The 23,974-nt window shown below is 37.8% G+C and overlaps 1 protein-coding gene across 1 annotated transcript; it reads left to right on the top strand.

Annotated features, from left to right (window-relative positions):
* The first annotated feature begins 4,011 nt into the window (after positions 1-4,011).
* Positions 4,012-21,244, top strand: LOC145482916 (1-phosphatidylinositol 4,5-bisphosphate phosphodiesterase eta-2-like). Its single transcript, XM_081461559.1, has 26 exons — positions 4,012-4,311; positions 4,552-4,698; positions 6,432-6,632; positions 8,460-8,499; positions 9,021-9,150; positions 9,588-9,697; positions 9,998-10,064; positions 10,762-10,855; positions 11,322-11,439; positions 11,644-11,729; positions 12,108-12,228; positions 12,653-12,740; positions 13,013-13,090; positions 13,474-13,581; positions 13,943-14,125; positions 14,624-14,716; positions 15,036-15,080; positions 15,213-15,312; positions 16,044-16,223; positions 16,358-16,465; positions 16,708-16,778; positions 17,096-17,155; positions 17,335-17,419; positions 18,522-18,668; positions 19,469-19,551; positions 20,155-21,244. Exons 1-26 carry the CDS (start codon positions 4,176-4,178, stop codon positions 20,248-20,250), a joined length of 2,775 nt encoding a protein of 924 aa, XP_081317685.1. The 5' UTR covers positions 4,012-4,175; the 3' UTR covers positions 20,251-21,244.
* The last annotated feature ends 2,730 nt before the right edge of the window (positions 21,245-23,974 follow it).

Raw genomic sequence — 23,974 nt, forward strand, 5'->3', positions numbered from 1 at the left:
GTTGAATGGAGTACTAATCATGAATTAGCTTTTCGGGATTTGAAAGCTGCAATGCAGACTCCCCCTGTTTTGAGGCCACCACACTGGGATGACGATTTCATTTTACAAGTAGATGCGTCGAATAGAGGTCTTGGTGCCATCTTAAGTCAGGAAGATCAGGATGGGGGAGAACACCCCATAGCGTATGCTAGTAGAAAGTTACAGCCTGGAGAGGAAGAGTTGTCTACCACAGAAAAAGAATGTTTAGGAATTGTTTGGGCTGTAGAGCTATTTCGCTATTATTTATTTGGTCGCACTTTTAGGCTGCAAACAGACCGCAATCCTCTTGTGTGGTTGAATCAGGTCCGGGACAAGAGTAGGAAATTACTAAGGTGGAGCATTACCTTACAAGAGTATGACATGAAAGTAGAACATAAGAGTGGCAAACAAAATTGTAACGCAGATGCCCTTAGCAGGGCGTAAATACTTTATACTACTGTAATTTCACCTTTAAGTACTATTTTTGTGTTTTCACTTCCCCCAAAAATAGCTATTTAAGGGGGGAGGTGTCATGCAATGCTTAATTACATCCCATAGGAACAGCATGTTTAGAATCATATTTATTCCGTAACAATAGTTTTGGTGTAGGTGTCATGGAATGCTTAATTACATCCCATGGGAACGGCTTGTTTGGAATCGTGTTTATTCCGTGGCACTCGATTATGTGATTTGTATTCTTTCATGGTGTAACCAGTTCTGTTCGGTGCTTTTGTGGTTGGTCCTTGACCAATAGTTTTCTTTTCCTTTCTTTGATTGTAACACCTTGCGTTTACGTATTTAGGGTTTTTGGGGTGATATGTGTTGAGAGGTTTTTCTGTGTGTAGAAGACGCGGGTTGAAGTGTAGTTACGAGCGAGGCTAGAAAGTGGCAGGAACACGTCCGGAAGCACATTTTCATTACTCAGAAGCCATCAGTAAACCATTCCTAAATTCACGACAAAGAGCCATTTGCCGGGGAACGTGAGTGCTAAATAGCTGGTCGAAGCAATCGAAGAACAAGCGTAAAGTTCTGTCCAGGTCGGCCGTTGTAAACCGGACAGCTGGAGTAAATCGGAGAAGTCAAGTTGAAATATACCGGACTGAGTGAAGACGTAATCGAAAGAAGTAAGTTGAAAAGTGGGAGTAATAAACGGGAGTTTGAATTGGTTCGTTGTGTGTGTCATGTGTTGGTGGAACGTTGTTGGGGTCAAGTTCATGGACAAGGACTTCAGACGCAAGGTGAACTGAACTGCACTACGGAAACGCCTATTTTTTTAAAGGAATATTCTTGTAAATAGATTAAGTGTACTGAAGTATTTAGCTTGTTTATTATATTCTTGTAAATAAATCAAGGTTAATTATTTAGCTTATTGTATTATTGTTAGTTACCCTATTTAAAGTATAATGTTATTTTAGTGTAATTGTTATAATAAATGCTTGTAGACTTAGGTAGTTGTTGCGTGTTTTCTCGGGTTCGTTTATGCTTAGTTTTTTTGTTAGAGAGAGCCAACCTTTGTGACGCGGTTTCGTCGCACTTGCTTGGTAGAGGATTGCAATAACAAAACAGTCCACGAAAATCAACACTCGATATCCCAAAGAAGAGGAATTATTTCCCTTATATACCAATTGCCAAAGGTTCCAAGCTTGGCAAGGTGGTGCACCAACATAGGTCACTCGGATGTTAAAAACTACCGGTACCTTGCAAGTGACTTATTCACGACATAAAAAAGCCAATGTACGGACCTCAAACAAAACCAGACGATGTACGGATCGAACAGACCAGTTACTGTTAAAAAAAGTTTACGCGAGTCCTACAACCAGTACCATCACGGAAAAACTGACCAACCGCTTCTAACGGACCAAGCAATATCAACTGACCCGAGAACACTTTTGACTTGAAATCTTATCGAAGAGTCACACTTTGACTATTGCAACATTGTTTGGGGAAACTGTAGGATAACTTTAGTTACAAAACCAACAAAATAGAGTAGTCCATGTTTTGACCTACTCAAACTTTGACGTAGATGCTGGTCACCTGTTCAAACCTCTCGGGTGGAAAAGATTTAGTACTTCAGCAGCAAATTCAAAAAGCTACGATGGTTTGCAAGTCTCTTCACGGGTTGGCGAGAGGCGAGAAAACGCATCTAACCTAAAGGACTCTGAAAATAAAATAAGACTGCCATTGCCGCGCACAAATTATTATAAAAATAACTTTAGCTATAATGGCACCATTCTTTTGAACAGTTTTCCTTGCGATTTAAGGGAAGCAGAGTCCCTGTTAAACACCTACTCAAAAGAGATGTCTTAGGCACGGAATTCGTGGCAAGCAGCTTTTTTATTTAATTATTCCCATTATATTAGACATTAGGAACCAAATATGTATTAGGTTTTTAAGCTGACGAATTTTTTTAAGCCTTGTTTAAATAAAGATTATTATTATTAAGACGACTTCCGTTCAGGTTGTCGAAACGTCAGCCACCAACATTAGAACTACCCTCACCTAGACGATTACTACACACTAGACGATCTAATGATATTCCTCACTTCAAACCATTTACTCTGTTATCGACATGTTACTGGGTCTGCGTAAGTTCCTTTCCTTTATGCAAATATGTCTGTTGTGATTGGGTAAAGCTAAAACATCGGGAAGATATTCTGGCTCTCTGATATGTTAGCCGTGTATGTTCGTACGTTTTTCGTGGCAGTAGTCTTCAAATTCAAGCTTTTTAGTTGAGTAAGTGTTTAAACAAAAATAAATACTTTATTGTTGTCGTTCCTGTTGAATATAAGATAATCCAGATTCAATGTGATCCGAGCCCGTCACCGATGCTCTTCAATGTCTTATATCTTTCACTCAAAGCTTGACTGTATTAACTTGTTGCATACAAATATGTACCTTCTTGCTTTTCCAACCGCAAAGTTAAAATTTGCGGAAGGAATTATGCACATTATGTACATGTAGGTCGGCTGACTGAGTCTCGTCAACCAATTTTTTTTTTTTTTTAATTCATTAACGATCTCGGCTTATGATTTTTCTTACCGATAGTTGATATCAATGGCATGGAATAGTACGAAAATACTAGGCGAATTTTCATACTGTACTTAAAACCTGAACTGAAACCTGTCAAGCTGAACAGCCACAATGTTGCAGCTTTCCGTTTTATTCTTAAATTCAACTGAACACGTTTTCTTTGCACTATACCTAAATTTTAAAACTCGCAGTACTACCTAATTTAATCCATAAAATAATGTGCGCGTTTTCCCTTTTAATTTTGATTTCAATAAGATTCTCACTTTTGATTTCCTGACGTAAAAAATCGTGATATTGAAATATGAAACAAGAAGGGAATTACAAGATAGAAAGTTAAGATATTTTTTTGTAAGTGTGTGTGATTTTATCATTTTTCATTTTCTAATTAAGAATTTCCCCAACACTTCAAGTCGATACCAACAATCTTTTAATATACTTGACACGAAAAAGAAACCTTCAAGCGCTAAATTATATTAAGGGTCAAATGGATATTGAAACAAGCAATAAATTTCCTAAGGATACACTGATGTTCAACTGGATTTTTATTTCCCAGTCTCCCTGAGCGTGGATTATCTTTGGATGTTATAGGGGGCCAGATAAGGTGAGGAATCCGTCACGAAAACTTTGCTATGGGTATTTTAAGTGATATCATACGTCATTTAGAATATATTATGAAGTAAGAAAATAATGCGAAATAATGAATAATGGAACTAGAATGAAAATGGCTTGAAGAAAATATGATATTAGGTACCCTTCAGATGAACGCATTTTAACTAGAGTTTTCATGTCGTTAAAGCGATGCTACGAGCCCTATTCTTTTTTTTTCCTGTTTCAAAATGATACTAAGAATATGTTTCCCTGCGGTAAGAATTCAAAAACAACAATATGACCGCAAATAGTGCGGTAAATATCTATCTCTTTAGGCAATGCACGGGTTATTGGCTCGTGCCGGTTTCACTTAAGCTGTTTACCAATCAGGTTAAGTTTCCTCGTAACCTGCATACATAATGCAAAATGAACCCAGTGTCTAATCACCTGTTACTTCTGTCACTTTTTTCATAATCCTCGCCGGGTGCTTTCCGCCAAATCACACGCTAGCGTTAGCGAACCTGACGATGTAGAAAATCATGACCACTGTGTCGGACCTAGAACCCGATATTTTGAGTCACGGAGCGAAAATCGCCAGAAAGTCGGTGGATAAATGGCGACGATTAAAACATCGCCGTGCTGCCAAATGCGCCGAGAATCACAAATTTGCCAACGGTTAGTCCTTACTCCTCTTACTGAGTTTGTTTCTTGAAGCATATTTGCATTTTATTATTAACTTAAATTGCACACATTTTACGAAGGCAAACTGTATATTACTGAGAGTTTCGCGTTTCTAATGCTCAAGAAAGGATATTTTTTTTAACCATCATCACTCTGCAAACTTTCAGGTCTACCGAGTTCATTATTCCTCTCGGAATTAATTCATAAATTCATCTCCACATGCTTTTATTGCAGTTGGAGACTCGCTCGATGTTATGCACAAAGGTACGCTGATAATCAAACTTCGCAGCTCATCCAAGAAATATTCTAGGAAATATTTCCTCGATCAAGAGGCTGTAAACGTCCGCTGGACTCCGTCCAAGAAAGGAGACCGTGCAAAGAGTAAGGTCTAGTTTTGTGTTCATATTTATTTAACACCTAAGTTAAATAGCAATTGTAGTCAAAACATGCGAAGCGTGGTGCGATACATTCTCGGCTTGCTCTGTGGTTGTAACAACGTAACTGAAAAAATGAAATCAATTTAGAAAAGAGGGCTTTATCGTGAAAAATAATTTCCTAAACCATTTCGATACGTGGTTTTCGTCTCTCTCCGTATTTAACGCGAGGATAACTTGTATTTGTCGTTGTCATTTGTCGAGTAAATGGAAGTGCTGGTACTTTTTGTTAGACTGTAGCAGCAAGAGTTCTAAGAGCGTATAAATAACAATGGAAATATCATATGCTCGCATGTTTAGTTGTTTAAAGTGGCTTAATGAATGTCAAGAGCGATTTACGAATTAATAAGGAATATTTCAAATTCCGCTACGTCTAAAATGTATTTTTTTTCTTCGTAAAGGTTTTTGCCAACGCATTCTTGGCCGCAAGAGGTTCAGAGTAAACCTTGCTTTAGGGGAAAAAAATCTCCCCAAAGAGCGATACAAATTTAAAAGAGGCAGCCACTTTTAATCAATAATTGATAGATCCATAACCCGAGTGAATCCCCTTTATATCGACATGTGGGTGAAACATCTTATCTTCTGAGATGTCAGCCATAAAAAACCTGGATTCGAGCCAATATATATAATGAGCAAGTTAATTTCAATATGCATTTTAGTAACTTTCACTTCGAGACATTTTTAATAAAACTCTTAGACATGTATGGAATAATTAACTACAGGGGATATTTATGCTAGGTACGAATAACCATAACATTACTAAGTGAGTCGATTACCCGCGCTATGAGATTGATTAAGTTAGATCCTTTTTTCAGTGGTTAAAAAAAAAACAAAAAAAAAACATAATTTCTTGCTCTACGACTACGTCTTTAAGCTGCATTTTCGGTGAGTTTAAAAGTAGTTTCCTAGAAAATTTCTAGAAATTTCTAGAATGTCTCCAAGATGAATGGTGCATTTGGAAATAAAACAGCATAAGTATTTGCATTGAATTGTTTATGAAACGCGAAAAGAGCAGGGGTATATAAGAATAAAACAATATCTGGAGGATCAAGCTAGCAATTAAAATAAATATATTTTAAAAACATGTTCCATGTTGCCATGCGTCTGTTCAGCAATAGTTCACAGATGTCGTCAAAATGTGGTGGGAACAAAATAAAGTGGCACAGGAGCCGTTAGGCGAGTGTATCACTGATTTTCTTATCACATTTCTTACAACTCAATTCTTACCACGCAGAGGCAGCGAGAGGTCATTTGTTTCGGATTATTCCACGTTTTCTGTTCCCAAGAGAAGAATGCTTGAAATCAGATCTCTGTGTGCCGGATTAGGAGTGGAGACTCGATAAAGCGAGGAAATAATCCGGGTTCAGTCTTTTGTTGTTGGTGTTGTTTTTTGTTTTGTGCTTTTTTTGTTTTTGTTTTTTTTTTTTTGTATTCGAAACTTTATTTAAAATTAGTCAAACATGTACAAATACAAGCAAAGCGAACTAATTAAGCTTTACTTTTCACTGGGTTGTGCTCTTTTGCTAGATTTATCCATATAATCTTATGGATAGAGTCATTGCCCCCAGCTCCTTTCAGTTCTCAGTACCTTTCAACATTTAATATAGCAACCTGGAATGATTCCCACATCGCAATAGTTTGGAAACAAGCTAGCTATACACCACTGTTTTACTCTTTCAGTCCCAATAACATCTATAAGAGAAGTGCGAATGGGATATACCACAGATGCTTTCACTCAATGTCCCGAAGTGTACGCAGAGGATCGATGTTTTTCTATCATTCACGGGGACGACTTTTCGACTTTGGACTTGGTATTTCCAACTCAGGAAGAGTCTCTTCATTGGACCGTGGGACTCCGTTACTTATTGGCTAAAAATTCAGGTATCAAGATGCTTGATCTTTGTCAAGAAAACTGACTGGATAACGACAGTGTCGTTTCCACTTAGCTTATTATTTTTAATTTCACTTATCAATCATGTTAGATCATTTTCTTAAGATTAAGTCAAGTTCTCATCTTCGTAGACTTAAGTGTCAACAAAGATTTTGAATTGCTTCGCAATGGGACTCGACTTTACAATGTAATTAACATACGGGTGAAGAACAAACCGATGATTCACCTTTTTTGAAGGGCTCAGGTCTTCACCCTAATTCTAACCCTAACCAATTTTAATTTATTTCGTTCCAAAATTTAGATGAAAGCTCAAAATGATCACTGGTGGACTCCAAAGAATTTAGACTCCAAAAAATGTGTAATGATCAGTGATGGCGATAACAATAACGGCGGCGACAACGATTGTGTTTACAGCTGTTTCGTGCAGTCTATCCAGTTTTAAACAATCTCTGCGAAATTGTTGCTACGAAGTCATTTAGTAGTATCATAATTTTATACCAATGTGGGATTTCGTAATGCATCACCTGTATTTCTGTGACATTCTGTGTGAAGTAACCCTGTAGCACTTCATTTTTGCCTTCTTTTGTTCGTATTTCTTATACTCTCACCTCGTCATCAAACTAATCTTGATGTAATACAGTTTACCGCATCTTTACTCAATTTCATCTTCTCTTTATTCTTCACTCCTTCACCAGGCATCTTTCCAGGTAAATACTTCATTCTTCCACTGTTGAATGAACTTCACTACCAGCCTGACGTTCCGCGATATCACGGTTACTTAAATGTGTTAGTCACTCGTTAAATGTTCATTTCTTAAACTGACAAACTGTCTACATGTAATTAACTTAAAACTGACCGGTAAATTAGTTAACATTTCCCAGGTTGCAATTATCTGATTGTGTGGTTATTTGCCTGTTTGTTTGTTTGCCTTTCTTACTCGATCTTTTTGCTTTCGTTATTTCTTGCTGTTGCTATCATCTTCGGACTTGTCTTCGTTGTTTCACTTCTTAACTCCTTCATCCAGCAATACAATACATAGAGGATATTACACGGTGGCGAGAAGATACGAATTTTATGTTCGAATGTCAAGAACTATCTCACGAGTGCACGGAGCGAACAAGCGAGATATTGTTTTTGCCTTCAAGCTAACGTGTAATGTTCTTTTTATTATGTAGACATGCTGATGACGCCGTTTTTGACGATTCTCCGAAGATTTCCGACCACTTTCCCAAGATGTCCGAAAATTTTCCAAACTTTTTCAGAAGGCCGGACGAACGTTTCCGAGCATTTTCCGAACATGTCCGAATATTTACCTAAGATTACCGAAGACTGCCGAAGACAACCGAAGAAGATCCGAAGATGTTTCGATCATACACTAACAAATTTAAGTGTAGTTAAAGGGACAAAAGAGAAATGTTATCAAACATGATATCTTCACATGTGAGGATATCATGTCGTCACTTGTGAGGATATCATATCGTTTTTATCAATTTGTTACCACCCGGTATACCACTGACTTTTATATAATAAAAAAGGAATCTAAATTCCTGATTCGATTTTTCCAAATTTGGGTATATCTTCCGGTAGTTCCTTCCTTTCTTGAAATTCCAGTAAATGCTGCTTCGCTCGCAAACAGAATAATCCGGGAATTCAAAGCAGAATTTTGGATCGAATAGAATCGCAACTGGCACAATGCACTGGCTGAAGGTCGCCTTTGCATGGAGGTCATACCATCTTAGAATTTGATGACATTTTAGTTCAGAGAATATTCGTTTAAACTTCGTTCTCAAAAAGGCCCAACATTTTTTCAATTGCAGCTGAGGATGAACCACTTCGTCGTCAAACCTCGAGGGATCAGTATCCTTTCAAACAGGAAATGAACTTTGCTTTCCAAGTTTCTAATAAAGTCAAAATGGAATTTAATACTGATAAATAATAATTTCTTTTAACAGATCCATGGAGGATTCCGCAGTAAAGTAAGCAATACTCTTAAACAGAAAGAAAATTAAAAGGAAAATGAACCAATAAGTGATAGTGTTGGGAAGATATTTAAAGATTAGTTGACTTGTCTACTACTAGCTTTCGCAAAATTTAATATTTGAAGGTATTTGTGAGCTTTTGGAGCGAAATTGTGGGATACCCCTGTTCTAATTAAGTTGCGAGAGTGCAGATAAAGAAAAACTATTAATTTTGGGCGGGTTTAGCGCGCCACTAGAAACGTCTTTTTAGATATGCAACCATCTTTCGTCGAATTTATTTTCGTGTTGCATTGTTGGTGTCGTTGTTTAGTCCTCACAGCAACATGCGTCATACAAACACGACACAGTACAGATAGTTACTTTCATTTGTTTTGTACATTTTCTTTGACACCGATTCAGATGGTTAAAGGAAATGTTTCTCTTAGCTGACAAAAGTGGCGATGGACTGCTCAGCGTGGATGAAGTCTTTTCCTTGATGCACAAACTCAATGTCAAAATAACAAACAGGAAATTAAGAGAAGCGTTTAAGGTTTGTACTTTTACTTCGACTTTTGCTAAGTGCATCTGTACTAACTGTCTAATCTCTATGCAAAGTGTAGGTGCGAGCGGTGACTAACCATAAACAACCATAAACCATTAACAGCTACGTCTGAATTTCAACGTTAATTCTGATTCCATAAAAGCATTACGCAGGTATACGTAGGCCTTGTTAAAAACACAACTAAAACTGCCATATATACGAACCATACGAACTGAGAATTAAAACCGTGAAAGCCAATTAAACTGCGGTCTGACTGAACTCGGTGGCCCTTGTGGTCTCCGCTCGAAAAGGGCCACTTCTGCTCATGCTCGAGACTGAATACCACTCCAAAGGAAACCCGGTTGGATCACACGAAGTCCAGCAGTTACACAAGGACCATTAAACAAAGGAGGCATAACAGTTTCCTTGTCTATAACCTATTGCAGGCTGCCGACACTGATGATCAAGACTCTGAGGGTCTGTTGGATTTTAATGAATTTATCAACTTTTACAAAAGCATATCTACAAGGAGAGAACTTTATCTTCTATTACTGAAGTAAGATTGAATTCCAAGTTATTAAATTCAAATAAATTAAACGCATGTATTATAAGGGTTACAGCAGTTCGCGTCGTGGTTTCATGTAATAATTTGAGTTTACCAATCATTTATGTTTTTCTATTGTTATTCTAATAACTATGAATCGAAACCAATCCCTAGGCAAGTAGGCATCTAATGTGAGCTTATGCCGGAAAGTATTGCCGATAAACATATAGATGTTTCGATGCAAAAGCGTGGCCTTTGTTCCTCGTCGACTCCTATGTCATTGAATGAATTTCTTTTAATCTCTGTTCACAGATATGGGAATAGTAAAGAGCACATGACAGTGGCCGAGCTTAAAATGTTTCTAAAAACAGAACAGAAGGTATATAACGGACATTTTACACGTTTGCCGTCTACCTCTGTTCATAATAAATATCTTCTTACTAGTATTATTACTTTACTCTGTGCTGTGCTATCACCTAACTGGATGTCATAGAAACGGTAAATCGACTTACTTAACCCCTTGCTAATCCTAATGCAGATTTTCCTATAGAAGCATATATATGTTTAGTGAATGATATTACTTCTGCTGATATTTACTAAAGCCGAACAAGGCCAATCAAAGCTTGTACAAAGCTTGAAAAGTTGACCTTTTGAGCGCTATCACAGAGACGGAGGATTTGAACTGGGGACTGGGGAGGGGAGGGGGGACAATCGGTGGGCACTCTAGCGGAAGGGGTGGAATTTCTCTTTGGTACTGTAACTATACCATTCTAAACAAGAGACGCCCATTTAAATGGTGTATCGCGTCGCAGATTAATCTAACTCATCAACACTTCGGCGGTAAACTATTCCTTCCTGTGTGACTGTCGAATCCCACGCCTTTCCCATTTTCGGGGTCCGACCGCAAAATCTTCTGGATCAACGTTTTTTGTTTTGTTTTTTTAATCAAGCAGTAGGACAATTAATATCAGAATCATTTTTAATAGCATATTTTTACACTCAGTTATCATCTGTGTTCAGTTAGTTAATGCTATTTCTGCTTTTCATGTTATGCTCTGAATACACGCTGGGTGTAGATGACCGATGTAACAGTTGAGCACTGCTGTCAAATCATCCAAACCTACGAGCCTGTGCAAGAAAACAGAAGTGTCGGCATTCTTGGAATTGACGGTAGTCAGCTGCAGCCACTTTGTTTGCCTTTACCTCATAAAAAATGAAAAGAAAGCCAGTTAATTCATTTTTGCATTAGATGACGGAAGAAAAAGATTCGAGGGAAGTAGTTTTGGCGACTTCCACGTTCTCAAAATTATCATTTCTGAGAGATGGCTTATTTTTGAGCTAGCTATTGTTGAATACATGCTTATTATGTCTTGTACCTACGTCAGTGATTGTTACTGACCATATTAAAGGGCTCTAGGTTTATGGCTATCACTAAATGACTATCAGTGTCCCTTCCTCTTTTTCGAGTCTCTCTTCGGTTAAGGACACTGAGGAACATTTTAGGCGCACGTGCTTCCTGTCATACTAAAATATTACAAATAATATGCAGTGAGTTTTCATGTTAACGATGCATCGCTCTTTATTAAATATTTTATTGAGTTTATGCTCTCTGTTTCATGTTTGTTCCACACTATAGGGTTCACCAGTTATCTTCTGGGCCCAGAAGGTGACATCCTTAATTCACTGCATTCCAAAGTCAACCAAGATATGACGAGACCTTTGTCTCACTATTTTATTGCTTCCTCGCATAACACGTAGGTTTCCAAGTTTGTATAGTAATTTACGCTATTTTGGTTTCAACAAGTTCTAATAAAACATTATTGAAGAAGTAAATAGTTAAGTGCTTATGCTATCATTGGTCAGTAACTGTAGATGGTATTATCCTTGATAACTATATTCCCTGTTGTACAGTTATTTACCACGTATATCTTAATAGCAGTGATGTTTTAATATCGTAGTTACCTTCTTGGAGATCAGCTGACATCAAATTCAAGTATGGACATGTACGTGAGAGTTCTGCAGTCGGGTTGCCGGTGTATTGAGAGTAAGATACTCGATTTGATTTTGGAATTATTTATACAGCAGCAGATCAGGTTCAACTATTTAGTTCTATACGTATTAGCATGACATATTCTCGTTGGCTGCAAACAGAGGCGACATCTTTCGAACTGCTATACCCACCCACCCCCCTCCCGCCCCATTTTAAAATACCATACTCAGTCATTGCTTTCTCAAAAGGGCAGTGTTATAATAAATTGGAGTCGACTATATCCTATCTTCAATTGGGTAACAACTTTCAGAAACCCTAAATTGTTAAAGTACTTTTCAGAACACTTTCCATGCTGTTAGGCAACAGATATCCTTGTTTGCCAAGCCGTTTTTATAACTACTAATATTCCATTTTTTTTTAAACCACTTACAGTTGATTGCTGGGACGGAAAAGACGGGGAACCAGTGGTTTATCATGGTTACACGATGACATCTAAAGTCAAATTTCGTTACATCATTCTCAATATCAACGACTTTGCCTTCCTTAACAACAAGTAGGATGATTAAAATTATGTAATTGTTTATAATTAATTATTAGCCGCACCTTCCTTCCCCCCCCCCCCTGATATGAAGCCTTCTTCGTATTCGCTTTTGAATTTTTTTTTTTTTTACCTCAACTGTCAGCTAGACCATTTCATAACGCTCCACCCCCTTCTAAAGAAAATCCTGGATCCACCTCTGCCACAAGCATAATTATAAATCCAGGGTAAAGAACGCCAGGCTTACTTGCAGCTAGCAATGTAAGCTCTTTAGTTGAAAAAATATGAATTCGAACGTGGCAACCTCTATTCCTCCATCATCTCTTTTAGGGGAGTTGATTAAAGGAAGGGGACGCTTAAGAAGATCAATTGGGTCCTTATCTGCATTAACTAACCCACGGGAAAAAAAAATGCTTTTAACATCTTTTTTTTCTTCTAGATATCCAGTTATTCTTTCGCTTGAGAATCATTGCAGCGTAAGCCAACAAAAAGTTATGGCGAAGCTTCTACGAGACATTTTTAAAGATATCCTTTGTTACTTCTTCAACTCCATTTTTAAGCTTTTATCACACTGTTCCGTGATTGTTTTATATCTGTCTTAGGGGCTCAGCACAAATGACACAAATTAGTCACCCCTGAGGGTCAGAATGTATGCTCCACAGAAGATTTTGAGGTGGCAAATTACAAACTAATGTATGGTATTTTCTGCATTTCATAAGGGGTGTGAGGGTTCTTAAACCACTCCCTCTCCGTCATTTCTTCAAAAGTATACTAGAGATGTCCTTAACGCTTTGCAGACAAATTGATTTATGAAACAAGTTTTGATGGAACCGATTTACCTTCACCGCAGAGTTTGATGGGTAAAGTTTTAATTAAGGTAAAAATAATTTGCCGCTATGTTTACCTGTATCTTCTTTCTCGTGTTTTTTTTTTTTTTTTTTTTTTTTTTTTTTTTTTTTTGATCTTTCGGAGCATTTGTTGTACTAACGGAACTTGGTATGGGCTTGTTTTTCTGTCCATTATTGAGCAGCATAGAAGATGGAATAGGTCAAAACGATGGAGTATTAATGATGTTTTCTTAGAGAATAATATGTTCCATGCAAAGTACCGTCAATAAAAAATATTCAGATTTCAATCTCTCTAGTCACTGTAGCACGGTTTATTATTATTGTCCGTAAGTTATTACTTAGGAGCTTTAAGAAGGAACATTGTAGTTAGCCCCATCTGAACTGCTGGGTAATCTTCGAATGTCCCCTATAGGCCAAAAAATTGCCAGCGACATTTAAGGAAGATTTAAATGAAGGCGAGGTTACAGAAGAAGATTCCGCTGACGAGATGGAGGAATACTTTAAGTGCAAAAGTAGTGAGGTAAGAATAGGAAGCATTGTAGCAATATCTTTTTCTTTCATTTGATCATCAATTTTGATCACCCTCTATTCGTCAAATTGTATGTTCAACGTTAAATAATCTTAATCAGTAGTGAAATCTACAACCAAGGATTTATTGAAATTTTACTCACTGCTTAACAGTAACTATTTATAAAATCACCCCGGGATGATCACTGTGGGTTCGCTCAACTGTGTAGTAACAAGAAAATTTACACCCACCTGAGGAGATGAGATAAGTTTGAATGATCTGATCGATCTGACAAAGAAATGATCCCGTAATACAGTAATTAAGTCTCATTTTTATACCCCTACCCCTCAAGATGGTTTCAATTCAATCCCAGAATCCACTAGAACAGAAAGCAAAAGAGCGCAAATGGCGTCGCACTTTGGCTTCCTTACAACGACTCCGTTTAAACAAAGAGGACGAGGAGAGTGACGCCCGTGGTGATCTTAGTTCAGCAATTGTTACGTCTGTGGCTATGGAAGAACCAGGCCAAACAGAGGCTTCAAAGACTGTGCCAAAGGTGGGTAATTGATTCTTTGAATTTATTCAGTGACGCAGGGTATCTCTGGTAGTGGTAAGTAGCTCTAAGTCCGTGGAGCATGATAATCGTAACGGTACTAAGGTGTTGAACGGGACCTTCATACTCACGGCCAAAGTTATATTGTTGGTGTGTGACAGTTTGAAGGACCTGTTGCTCTCACGAACTTACTACTTTGCCTGACTATCGCTCTATATGAGCATTAGTCTCCAGAGGGATTGAAAGTGGCGAGCTTTAACATTTAGTCACCTGATAAGAGCTTAGGAAAACCTCATACATTAACTCGTTTGATGATCCAAGCTTTGCGAGAGATTAGTTGAGTTCATTTATAGCTGCGATTTTTTCTCCCTTTGAAAGATTTGGAAAAAGCCTTTTAAGTAAACATGGGATCAGGATAAAATCAATCTGGTAAATGAAATACTTTAGTATATATAACTTATCTGTTTTTGTAATTAAATTAAATTCATTTATACTTCTCAGTTGCAACGTTCACTCTCTGCAAAGTATATCACCCATCAGCATCCTCAACCAGCTGAGATAAGGAAAGTGAAAAGCTTCAGTGAGAAAGATAAGGTGTGACGTCTGTTATCAGTTAAATAACAAATACAAGTGATATTCGTATGTTAAAAGCACGAACTACGCAGCCGTATTGGGGGTGGGAGGGGGGTAATCTGGTAGTTTCAGCTGCGTTTACTAAAGTAACGTCCAAAGCCTACAGGTTCAAATTTGTAAAAACAACGAAGGCCCAGGTGTGGACTGTTAGGAAAACCTTGCTTCCTTGCATTTGTATTTTGACTAGCTAGTTATGGGTCTGCAGTTGAGGTTTTAGTGCTAATCCTCGCCATGCTATATATATTTTTTTTTTCCCTTCATTTTTGGCCTTTTCTTTCAGAAAATAAAACGACGAAGTAAAAAGAGAAAAACATCGAAGAACGAAGTGAGTACGTCTACGTATTGTTCAGTTTGTTTGAATAAGCGTGCTGACGTAAAACTCTCAAACTTGTAGTTAAAAAGTAACGACCGTTCACAAAATAGCACTTTATTGTTAAATTTTCTGGGCCTACACTAGGATGACTGTAAAAGAACGATCGAGCTCAGCAGACAACTTTCCGACCTTGTTGCGTACACGAGGTCAACTGCCTTCAAAGGACTGGATCTCAACGAAAATGGTATGTTGAGAGTTAATGCTGTTCAAGTTAGTTAGTTTATACACAGGCAGACCACTTTATGTGTTGTTGTTAATAATTGTTTATATGAAACGAACAGAATCTATGAGGGTTACGAACAAAGCTCTGAAAATTTCATATCTAAATTACATCTCGGTCTGGATATCCCAATAAAGTTAAATGAAACGTTAATCGACTCATGTGTGGTATTTTTTCGCCTTCCTGGGCCGTCTGAAGTGTCTTTTTCCGAAGTTAGCTTTGGCCGGAGACCGGTAAGTCAAGAGAGGAAGACAAGGCTTGCAACTTGGCGGCCGCCATCCGCGGCCTGTTTGTTGATCGGTGAGATTTTACTCTGTGTCTTCGCCGAATTTGAGCTTCACCCCTCCCATTATATTTCGAGAAAATCGATGCTGAAATCACGGAAACACCTTTCTCAATATGATCGGTGCCAAACTCAGCGACCAAAGGAACTCGAGTCATGCAGACCGTTTCAAATCTACCAATCAGCGCTTGGCATGCCACGGCAGCCTAACGCAATGACGAATGAAAAACTGTAAGTCTAGTAAGTCCAGGGTAAGGAGGAAGAGGAGCTTGTCCTACAGGCTACCGTTGGGTGCTTCCTGGTCCCATAACTTGTGTACATTTTTGATGATACTTTTATTAGGGCTATCAACATGCAGTTCGTATGATAATTATTATTATTTTATTTTTTTTTTTTTTCTTCGCGTTAACAGAAACATTTTGGGAAGTCATCTCTGTGCCCGAGTCTAAAGCCTACAGATATGTTGACACCAAAGGCGAAGAGTTCGTGAGATACACAAGATATAAACTTTGCCGAATATACCCGGCAGGCTACAGAATTGACTCCAGCAATCCAAATCCTCAGGCGTTCTGGAATTGTGGCTGTCAGCTCGGTAATAATATTTTTATAACATTTTCCTGTGCTATTTTAAGGAAGGAAGCACTTGTTAGACTGCACTATAATTTGTAGAATTTAATAGTTAGTCTGAATTTCTCCACATATTGATCACATGCTCAATTCTTTCAGTTGCACTGAATTATCAAACAGAAGGACGTATGATGCAAATATACAGAGGGAAATTCAAGTCCAATGGAAATTGTGGTTATGTTTTGAAGCCAGATGTCATGTGCGAAGGTATTCTAGAAATCTTATTTGAGGACACCAATGCAGAAATCACAGTAGTCAGGGCAGTATTAATTGCATGCTAACATTGAGGGTCCAGCAATAGGACGCCATTATTACAGTTCTGATTTACGAAAGGTATCCGCTTTTAGTAAAAAAATAAATATTATATACCTCAGCTGTAACGTACGGGTTTAATATTATGTTCATAGGAGTAAAAAAAAAAAGTTTCATCTATCCCTATTCGATTTCAGGTGATCCAAAGTTTGATCCGATGACCAGAAAAGAGATTAGAGGGGTCAGTAGGAAGCTATGCAAGATAAAGGTGAGGTGTAAAATAACTCTCGCGATCAACAAAAACATAATCCAAGACCAATGACAAATAGAAGTTTAAAATCAAAACGGGTTAGCAGGATGGAGTGCCTCCCCTCCCCCTTACCCCAGTCCCCCCCACCCCCCTTAAAAATATATATTAATAATTTTTGCTAAAACAACTAATTCCCTAGCGTTAAACCTTGACGAAAAAGTATTCAATAGTTTCCTTCAAAACATTGACCGCCAAACAGCAAAACTATGTATTTATTATTTGGTCATTGATCATTTCATAAATGAATCATTTTTCTTTCTCTCCCTTTGAATTAGGTTATCAGTGGTCAGCAGTTACCCAAACCAAAAGATAGCATACTGGGCGACCGTGGCGAGGTAAGCAAGCATCTTAAATTTTCTAACTGTTTGTGTACATGTACATGTACCGAGTAATAGTGCGGCCCTCGTCTCACTAATGATTGACAAAGTTCCATTTTATGAATTGTCAAGCCCTTCCAAGCTATTTATTTTGACGTTGTTGATACTATTATTAAGAAGCTTGATAATTATCACAGATCATTGATCCGTACGTGGAAATAGAGGTGATAGGGATCCCAGCTGACAACTGCAAAAGGCGCACGAAAACAGTGATGGACAACGGTAATTTTTCTGTTGTTCTTGTTTTTCACGGAGTACTGTCCCATTGGCGCAATCCTATCTCGCGAGCTGACATGTGTAGGCTGGGCTTTACATTGCCTAGTGTGGAAAAAGGGGTCTTTATTCACAAAAGACAGTAATTCATTTAGGTTGTGCAATAGAGAAAATTTACCAAGACATAATTTTTCATCAAAACGTCATGAAACGCTTATAGTTACGTGGCGTATGGTATCAGATTATCCTGGACACTTGCATTCTAAATTAAAAACAAATTAATTTGTTTTCCCACCTACTGGCGATAACAAACGATTCACTCCAGAAGAACAATAAGCACTTAATGACTGGCCTCAAGGGGAACGGTGAGAGAGACCTTCAATGTTCAGGGTCGAGAGGAAACAAAACTCGCTGTTTCCCGAGGGGCCAGTCATTAAGTGTTTTGTTATACCTCCCAACTCAAAAATAGAAAAACAATAACAACAACAACAAAAAAATGATTTGCATGAGCGGTAGTCGAGCCGAGCTGTCCTACCGAAACGACACGATAACAGTATTTTTCTTTGCAGCCATCAAAAATAAAGACAATACTTAAGTTGCTTTGCCTTATGCAAATGCTTAACTCAAGATTTCTGGGTTTGATTTGACGAGGAACAGCATATTTTGTTGTAAATGACACAGCTATTTTCCTACCTAGCGAGTGGCGACAGCGATCGAAGAGCGAGTTGCCGAACGCGAGCGACCCGTTTTTGGCGCCAAATTAAAAGCTTGAAGACACCGAATGTTCAAATTTCCCCTTTGTTAATTCAATATGTTTTCGCCGAATTATAAATCCCTTTTCTTGAACAATGAATGCCTACTCTAGTGAGAAACGTTGTCCGACTTCAATGGCTTTTTGACCTCTGGCCGACTGGCACACAAATTTGCCGCTGTTTCAAGGTGCACGACCTGATCACGTGCGAGTCCAAAGTCGAAAGTTGTTGTTTCCCCGGGGAGTTAGTCAGTTTTGTTCCCATGGCACGTGACACGTTCTCCTCCAATCGGAAAACGTATTTGAGTTGGGGGATATGACAACAGAACTTGATTAATGTTATGCTATATTAATTTTCAGGCTTCAATCCAGTTTGGGACGAGACTATTATTTTTATTCTTACTTTTCCGGATCTGGCAAATTTCCGATTTGTTGTGTGGGATGAAGATCCTATTGGTAGAGACTTCATCGGCCAAGTTACGTTTCCATTCACAAGCCTCATGCCAGGTTAAGCCATTTAATGCGATAACAAAAACAGACACATTTTCTTTTTCTTGTTTTTCAATTCTTTATATTATTACACTCGCAATAATTAGACAAAGAAATTGATACAGATAAAGTTTATCTATAGCTATTTCTTACTTTATCTATCTGCACGCTTATGCAGGTGTATACCTACTGGCTTCCTGATCAGAGAAATAGCTATGTGTCCATTTATAAACAAAACGGTGGGTTATCCCACGTCTATCGGCACCTACACCCGGAAAATTCTTAACTTCCCTGTTGCTATTGTTTTTGTTCTTGTTTGTTTGTTTGTTTGTTTACTTCTGGTGTGTTGGTACGGCTGCACATAGACTATAGGGACTATAGTTATTCATTTTATCATGTTATTTACTTACCGCCCTAGTTGATTGCCTGGGTCCTGTAGTCGCTATGGCTATTCCAAGCGGCCTAAAATTTATTTGATAGGCCATTTCAGAGCTGCGTCACACCTCTATATGTCAAAAGCGATTCTTCATTCGAAATTACTCATGTGAAAACGTGTACGGCCTACAGGTTCATTTTCATGCAAATCAAACCATTTTCATAAGAAAGGTTTTCCACGAAGACGCGTTTTGAAACAGAGGCACAAGGTAACTCGGAAATGGCCTATTATATATATTTTTAATTGTAAATATGTTTACGAATGAAGTTGGCGATGTTGTTTTTGTTGCCACTGAAGTTATTGTTTTACCGTTTTTGTTTTCTCTGTTGTTATGATGTCATTTCATCTAGACTAATTATTATTTGTTGCCTTTTCATTTAAGGTTTCAGACATGTCCATCTTGAAGGAAACCAACAGGCCTCTATTTTTGTTCACGTTACATTTGCGGATTACCACGGTGAAAAGGTACAATTGATTAGTTTATTTAAAATATCTACTCTCTATCTAACTTTAAAGACTCTAAAGACTTTAAAACTTAAACTTCACCATGGTTTTCAAGGAAGGTACTAAATTTTTACTTAATTCCTACTTTAAAATGTATTTTCCTAAAATAGGAAAAGTGCGCAATATTTTCTGGCTTGGCTTTATTTGCTCGTTTCCTTGTTTACTCGTTTGATCAGCGCCTTAATTTCTTGCAAGACGGTTTGCTGCGAGTAACTGCGCGAGCACTTGTATCGGGGGGAACACAATGATCAACTAACGAGGGGACGATAAGATGGGATATATGGTGATTAAAAGCGCATTGAGCAAAGTTTCCTCGACGAAGTCTGGCTTTTGGAAATCCCCTTTTCATTGCCACTTTACTTTTTTAATCAATTTTCTTGAATGGTCCATTATATTCTCTAGAATATAAAATCACCATTGCATCCAGCTTTCTAGTCTCTTAGCGTTCCGTGCCATATTTCTTTATTTGGTACCACAAATACCCCCATAAGTGCTCGGGCTAGTATCCTCGGACCAAGCCATCACTCTTACCAAAGTGAGCCATTAGGAACAATTTCCTTGCAGGTAATGGCTGGGTTGGAAATGTACAATCAAGAAAGAAGATATTCAGGAGGAGTGAAATTTAAGAAAAGACAGCGAAGGGACACCACTTTGTTCTAGGATGAATGTGACCGAAGACACTACAGAAAACATTGTCGACCATGTGCATACGCGACTTGGTGGCATAAACTCATGGCCAGGATCGATGTCTAAGCTCTAAGTTAATTATGAACGATGACTCACGTGGCATATAACGTGGTGTCTTGAAAATATAAATATGTACATACAGTTTACAAATATTTTAATAATCATAGTAAAGGTATTCACTTGACCCATTTGCATAGAGAATACGCGAAAACCTCACTTATAAACTGTTGAAAAAAATCGACAAGACCTCATGCATTCTCCGAGTTGAATGCGACGGAAAACTCAGCAGGAGACCGGGTCTTTTTAACTGGTCGAATGCTTTATTGAAACTACTTGACAGTTTCTAAAAGTAAGAGGATCATTTTAGAAAGCAAACATACAGGAAATTCGTTATTGTAAAATAGACGAAGCAATAATTTCGAAGAAAAAAAAAAAAAACTATCATAATGCTTCATGCGTTTGGCATTTGTGGCTCGAGTATAAGGGAATTCTTGTTTACAATATTTGTTTCATTAGCATAAGCAATTCAGTGTCTGATGGAGCTACAAATAAAATAGTTCTGAATATTGAAAGGCAATAGTGCGATTAAACCTGCCAATAAAAATGAGCCTGATGTATTAAATACTTTCTGTGCAACACGGGCTTAAAAACTCAAAATTTTACAGAGAATGTATAAGTTCATTAGCGCTTATACCACCCAGATATTTTGCAGTTTTTGAAAGACAATATCTCCTTGAATAGTACTCCCAATGAGCTAAATTTTCACCAGGTATTAAGTTTCACTAGCTCTTTAGCTGCCTGGGGTCAATTTATATCTAACATGTTTCCTTCTGTACGCACGCCGAATGCAAATGAGCAAAAATGTAAACAATGACGTCAGCATGAATCCCCCTATACGATAATATCTCAGAACTATTCAGATCCGCCTTTTCTTCCTGATATCCTATACGACCGGAGAGGAGGAATCCGTCCCCCTTCTTTATCTTCAAAATTTATTTAATTAAGCAATGATAATGAAGCTTAAAAGAAGTATATAGAAAACTCTACGTTTATTGCCATTCAGAAATCAATCTAAGTGTAAGAAATATATATAAAAGATGTAATTTTCGAGATGGAAGCCATATCAATACAGTGGGACCTTGACATGACGAAGGACCAAAGGATCGGCAACATTCGTTCGCTATAAAGAGGTTTCGTTATTCGGGGCTCAATAAATATTGTTCGTTATTCCTAGGACCTCGTTATTTAGAGCTTTCTTAATTAAGAGGATCCAATGTACCACTACCTAAGTTTGGGAGGGTATTACCCTCTATTTGTTTCCTCTTAACCTGCAGCAAAGGCTGGTTATCACGTGTCATTTTCGAAAGTTGAAGGAGCCCAACAATCATGCGGCATCTGTTTTACCTCTCAAGCTACTTTTTCTTTCTCGCATATGAACTTAACCTTAGAATCGCAAGGTATATCATACCACACTTTATGATATAAAGTTACACAATCCTCCTCGACCAGGTAATTATTTGGCTCGTAAGTTCCCCAGTTGGTATAGGCACCGAGTGGATTTCCGTCAGACCATTTCCAATGATTTTCCCTGTCAGCATCAGTTAGACCGACCCAGTAGCCCCACGCGACACTCGTATCTGGAACTAGGGTTTCAATGAAGGACCTTTCTTCGTTAGAGTCAATCTTGACCAGTCGGGCATTCATGAAATTGCAAAATGCTTCAGCTTGCTCCCAAGACTTTAGGGTCGAGAAAACGGCATAGTGAGAATTTGCATATGGTGTCCAGAAAGAAGGGCATCCTGGTGAAATTACAAAGTGGCGTCTTAATTAGTACATGCAGACTCATGAATCCAGCGACCATAGAATTAATGTTAGATTGTGTAAGATATTTTCTGTGGCCACTTCTTTTGCATCATATTAAGAGCGTAAATCCGAAAATATCGAGAATCAGCCGACAGAAGCGAAATATCGAGTTTTTTCTTACTTGACCAAAAGAACCCATTTGGTTAACTATTTTCGGAAATGACATCAATAGGTTCGATTTCCTTTTCCTTGCTTCAAAATTTGCAAAACTTGAAAATTCGGCCACAGGGCCTTCAGCGGTGGCCGTGAGACTTGAAATTTGGCGCATGTTTAACATATTCGTATGGACGTACCAAACGTTGTCTTAACATGTCCTTTACACAGTTTGTGGAGCATCTCTTAAACTTTAAAAATAGTTAAACTTCGGAAGCTGAACCATTTACGAACATAAAGTGATAATGCTAATATTAGCAAACTTTGAACTTGTCAAATGCTGTCTGTTATATCACAGTCAAGTAAATAAATATAACCAAATGAAAGCAGGTTCTTTATTCTACTCGCCTGGAAAAAATTACAGGTGGCCCGTAAAAACTGTTCCGTTGAGAGAATTTTCCGTGAGGTCACTTTGACGCATATCTAACTTAATTATTCAATTGTTAATCATTGCACAATTGTTATTATTTCCGACTAGTTTTTATTTTATACATTCCCACTAAATCTTTGAAGGTAAAGAATTGAAATAAATTCAAGATAAGAAGTGCAAACAAGTTTTTACAACTCAGCTTATCAATAGACCAATCTGTTTGTTTTTCCAATAACACTAGTACTTTATCATGAGTCACGCAAACTTTTTCACACGGTAGCGAACTTGACTATGGCTTCGATGGATCCTTTTTGACATGGATCTTATGCATTCTAACTAAGACTTTGGTTATAACGAGTACAGATAGCCACTCAAGCAATGGAAATACAAAATTCGTGAAACATGAAAGGGATATCTTTAAACACAGACAACAACTATAATTAAATTAAACTAGGTACGTCGCGTTAAACTTTACAGTATCACTACCACTAGTAAACACTTGGATGCTTTGCTGTACTATTTTCATGTGCAAAATTTCCATTCACGAAAAAGTTTGAGATATGTACCGGTATATTCCAGAATCGCTGTATATTAGGAAGACGTTATTTATGTTTCTTAGTTTATGATTAACTATTTCACGCGAGCTTCGGAATAAACTCAGTAGACATTATTAAAATAAACGGAAATCCTTAAAAACGTTCATTAACAGATTCCTTCCTAGCTTTGGAATTCTCAATACGCTAGTCAGTTTGGATCTTCATCGCTTTGCTACTTTTTTCATAAAGTTTACCTTGATGAAGACACGATTTTCAAACCAGTGAAAATACTTGTTCCTCAATCACACTCCTAAATTGTGTTACGTGACAATGTAATCAGCAATTAATTTGCCCGAGATACAGATCGATATAACTAGCTACTGAGCGTGAGTGGTTCAGGTAAAAGTTACTTATAGGGAACATCTCACTTCACAGCGAACGCGGCTTCCTGACTAACTATTTATAATCTATAATCGTCGTCGGCAAAATGGTTGTGTGGCTTACGGAGTAATCAGTCGGCATATGTTTACTTTAAAACCCAACAGTTTGTTCCAACGGGCTCACGTAAGTCTCAAGGTACTAAAGTACCAAAACCATTGTTGTTGATGTAACGACTGTTTTGAGCCTGTAAACATATACCCACTGATCGGGAATAGTGTAAATAGACCTTCAAGATTGCCAACGTGAACCAAATAAGTCCCGATGACGTGGACATATGGTCATTTCTAAGTGAGAGGCATCAATTTTAAATACATCTGCACGCAGAAAAAAAAAA

This window comes from Orbicella franksi, chromosome 3 (genome assembly GCF_964199315.1).
Source record: "Orbicella franksi chromosome 3, jaOrbFran1.1, whole genome shotgun sequence".
Lineage (NCBI taxonomy): Eukaryota > Metazoa > Cnidaria > Anthozoa > Scleractinia > Merulinidae > Orbicella > Orbicella franksi.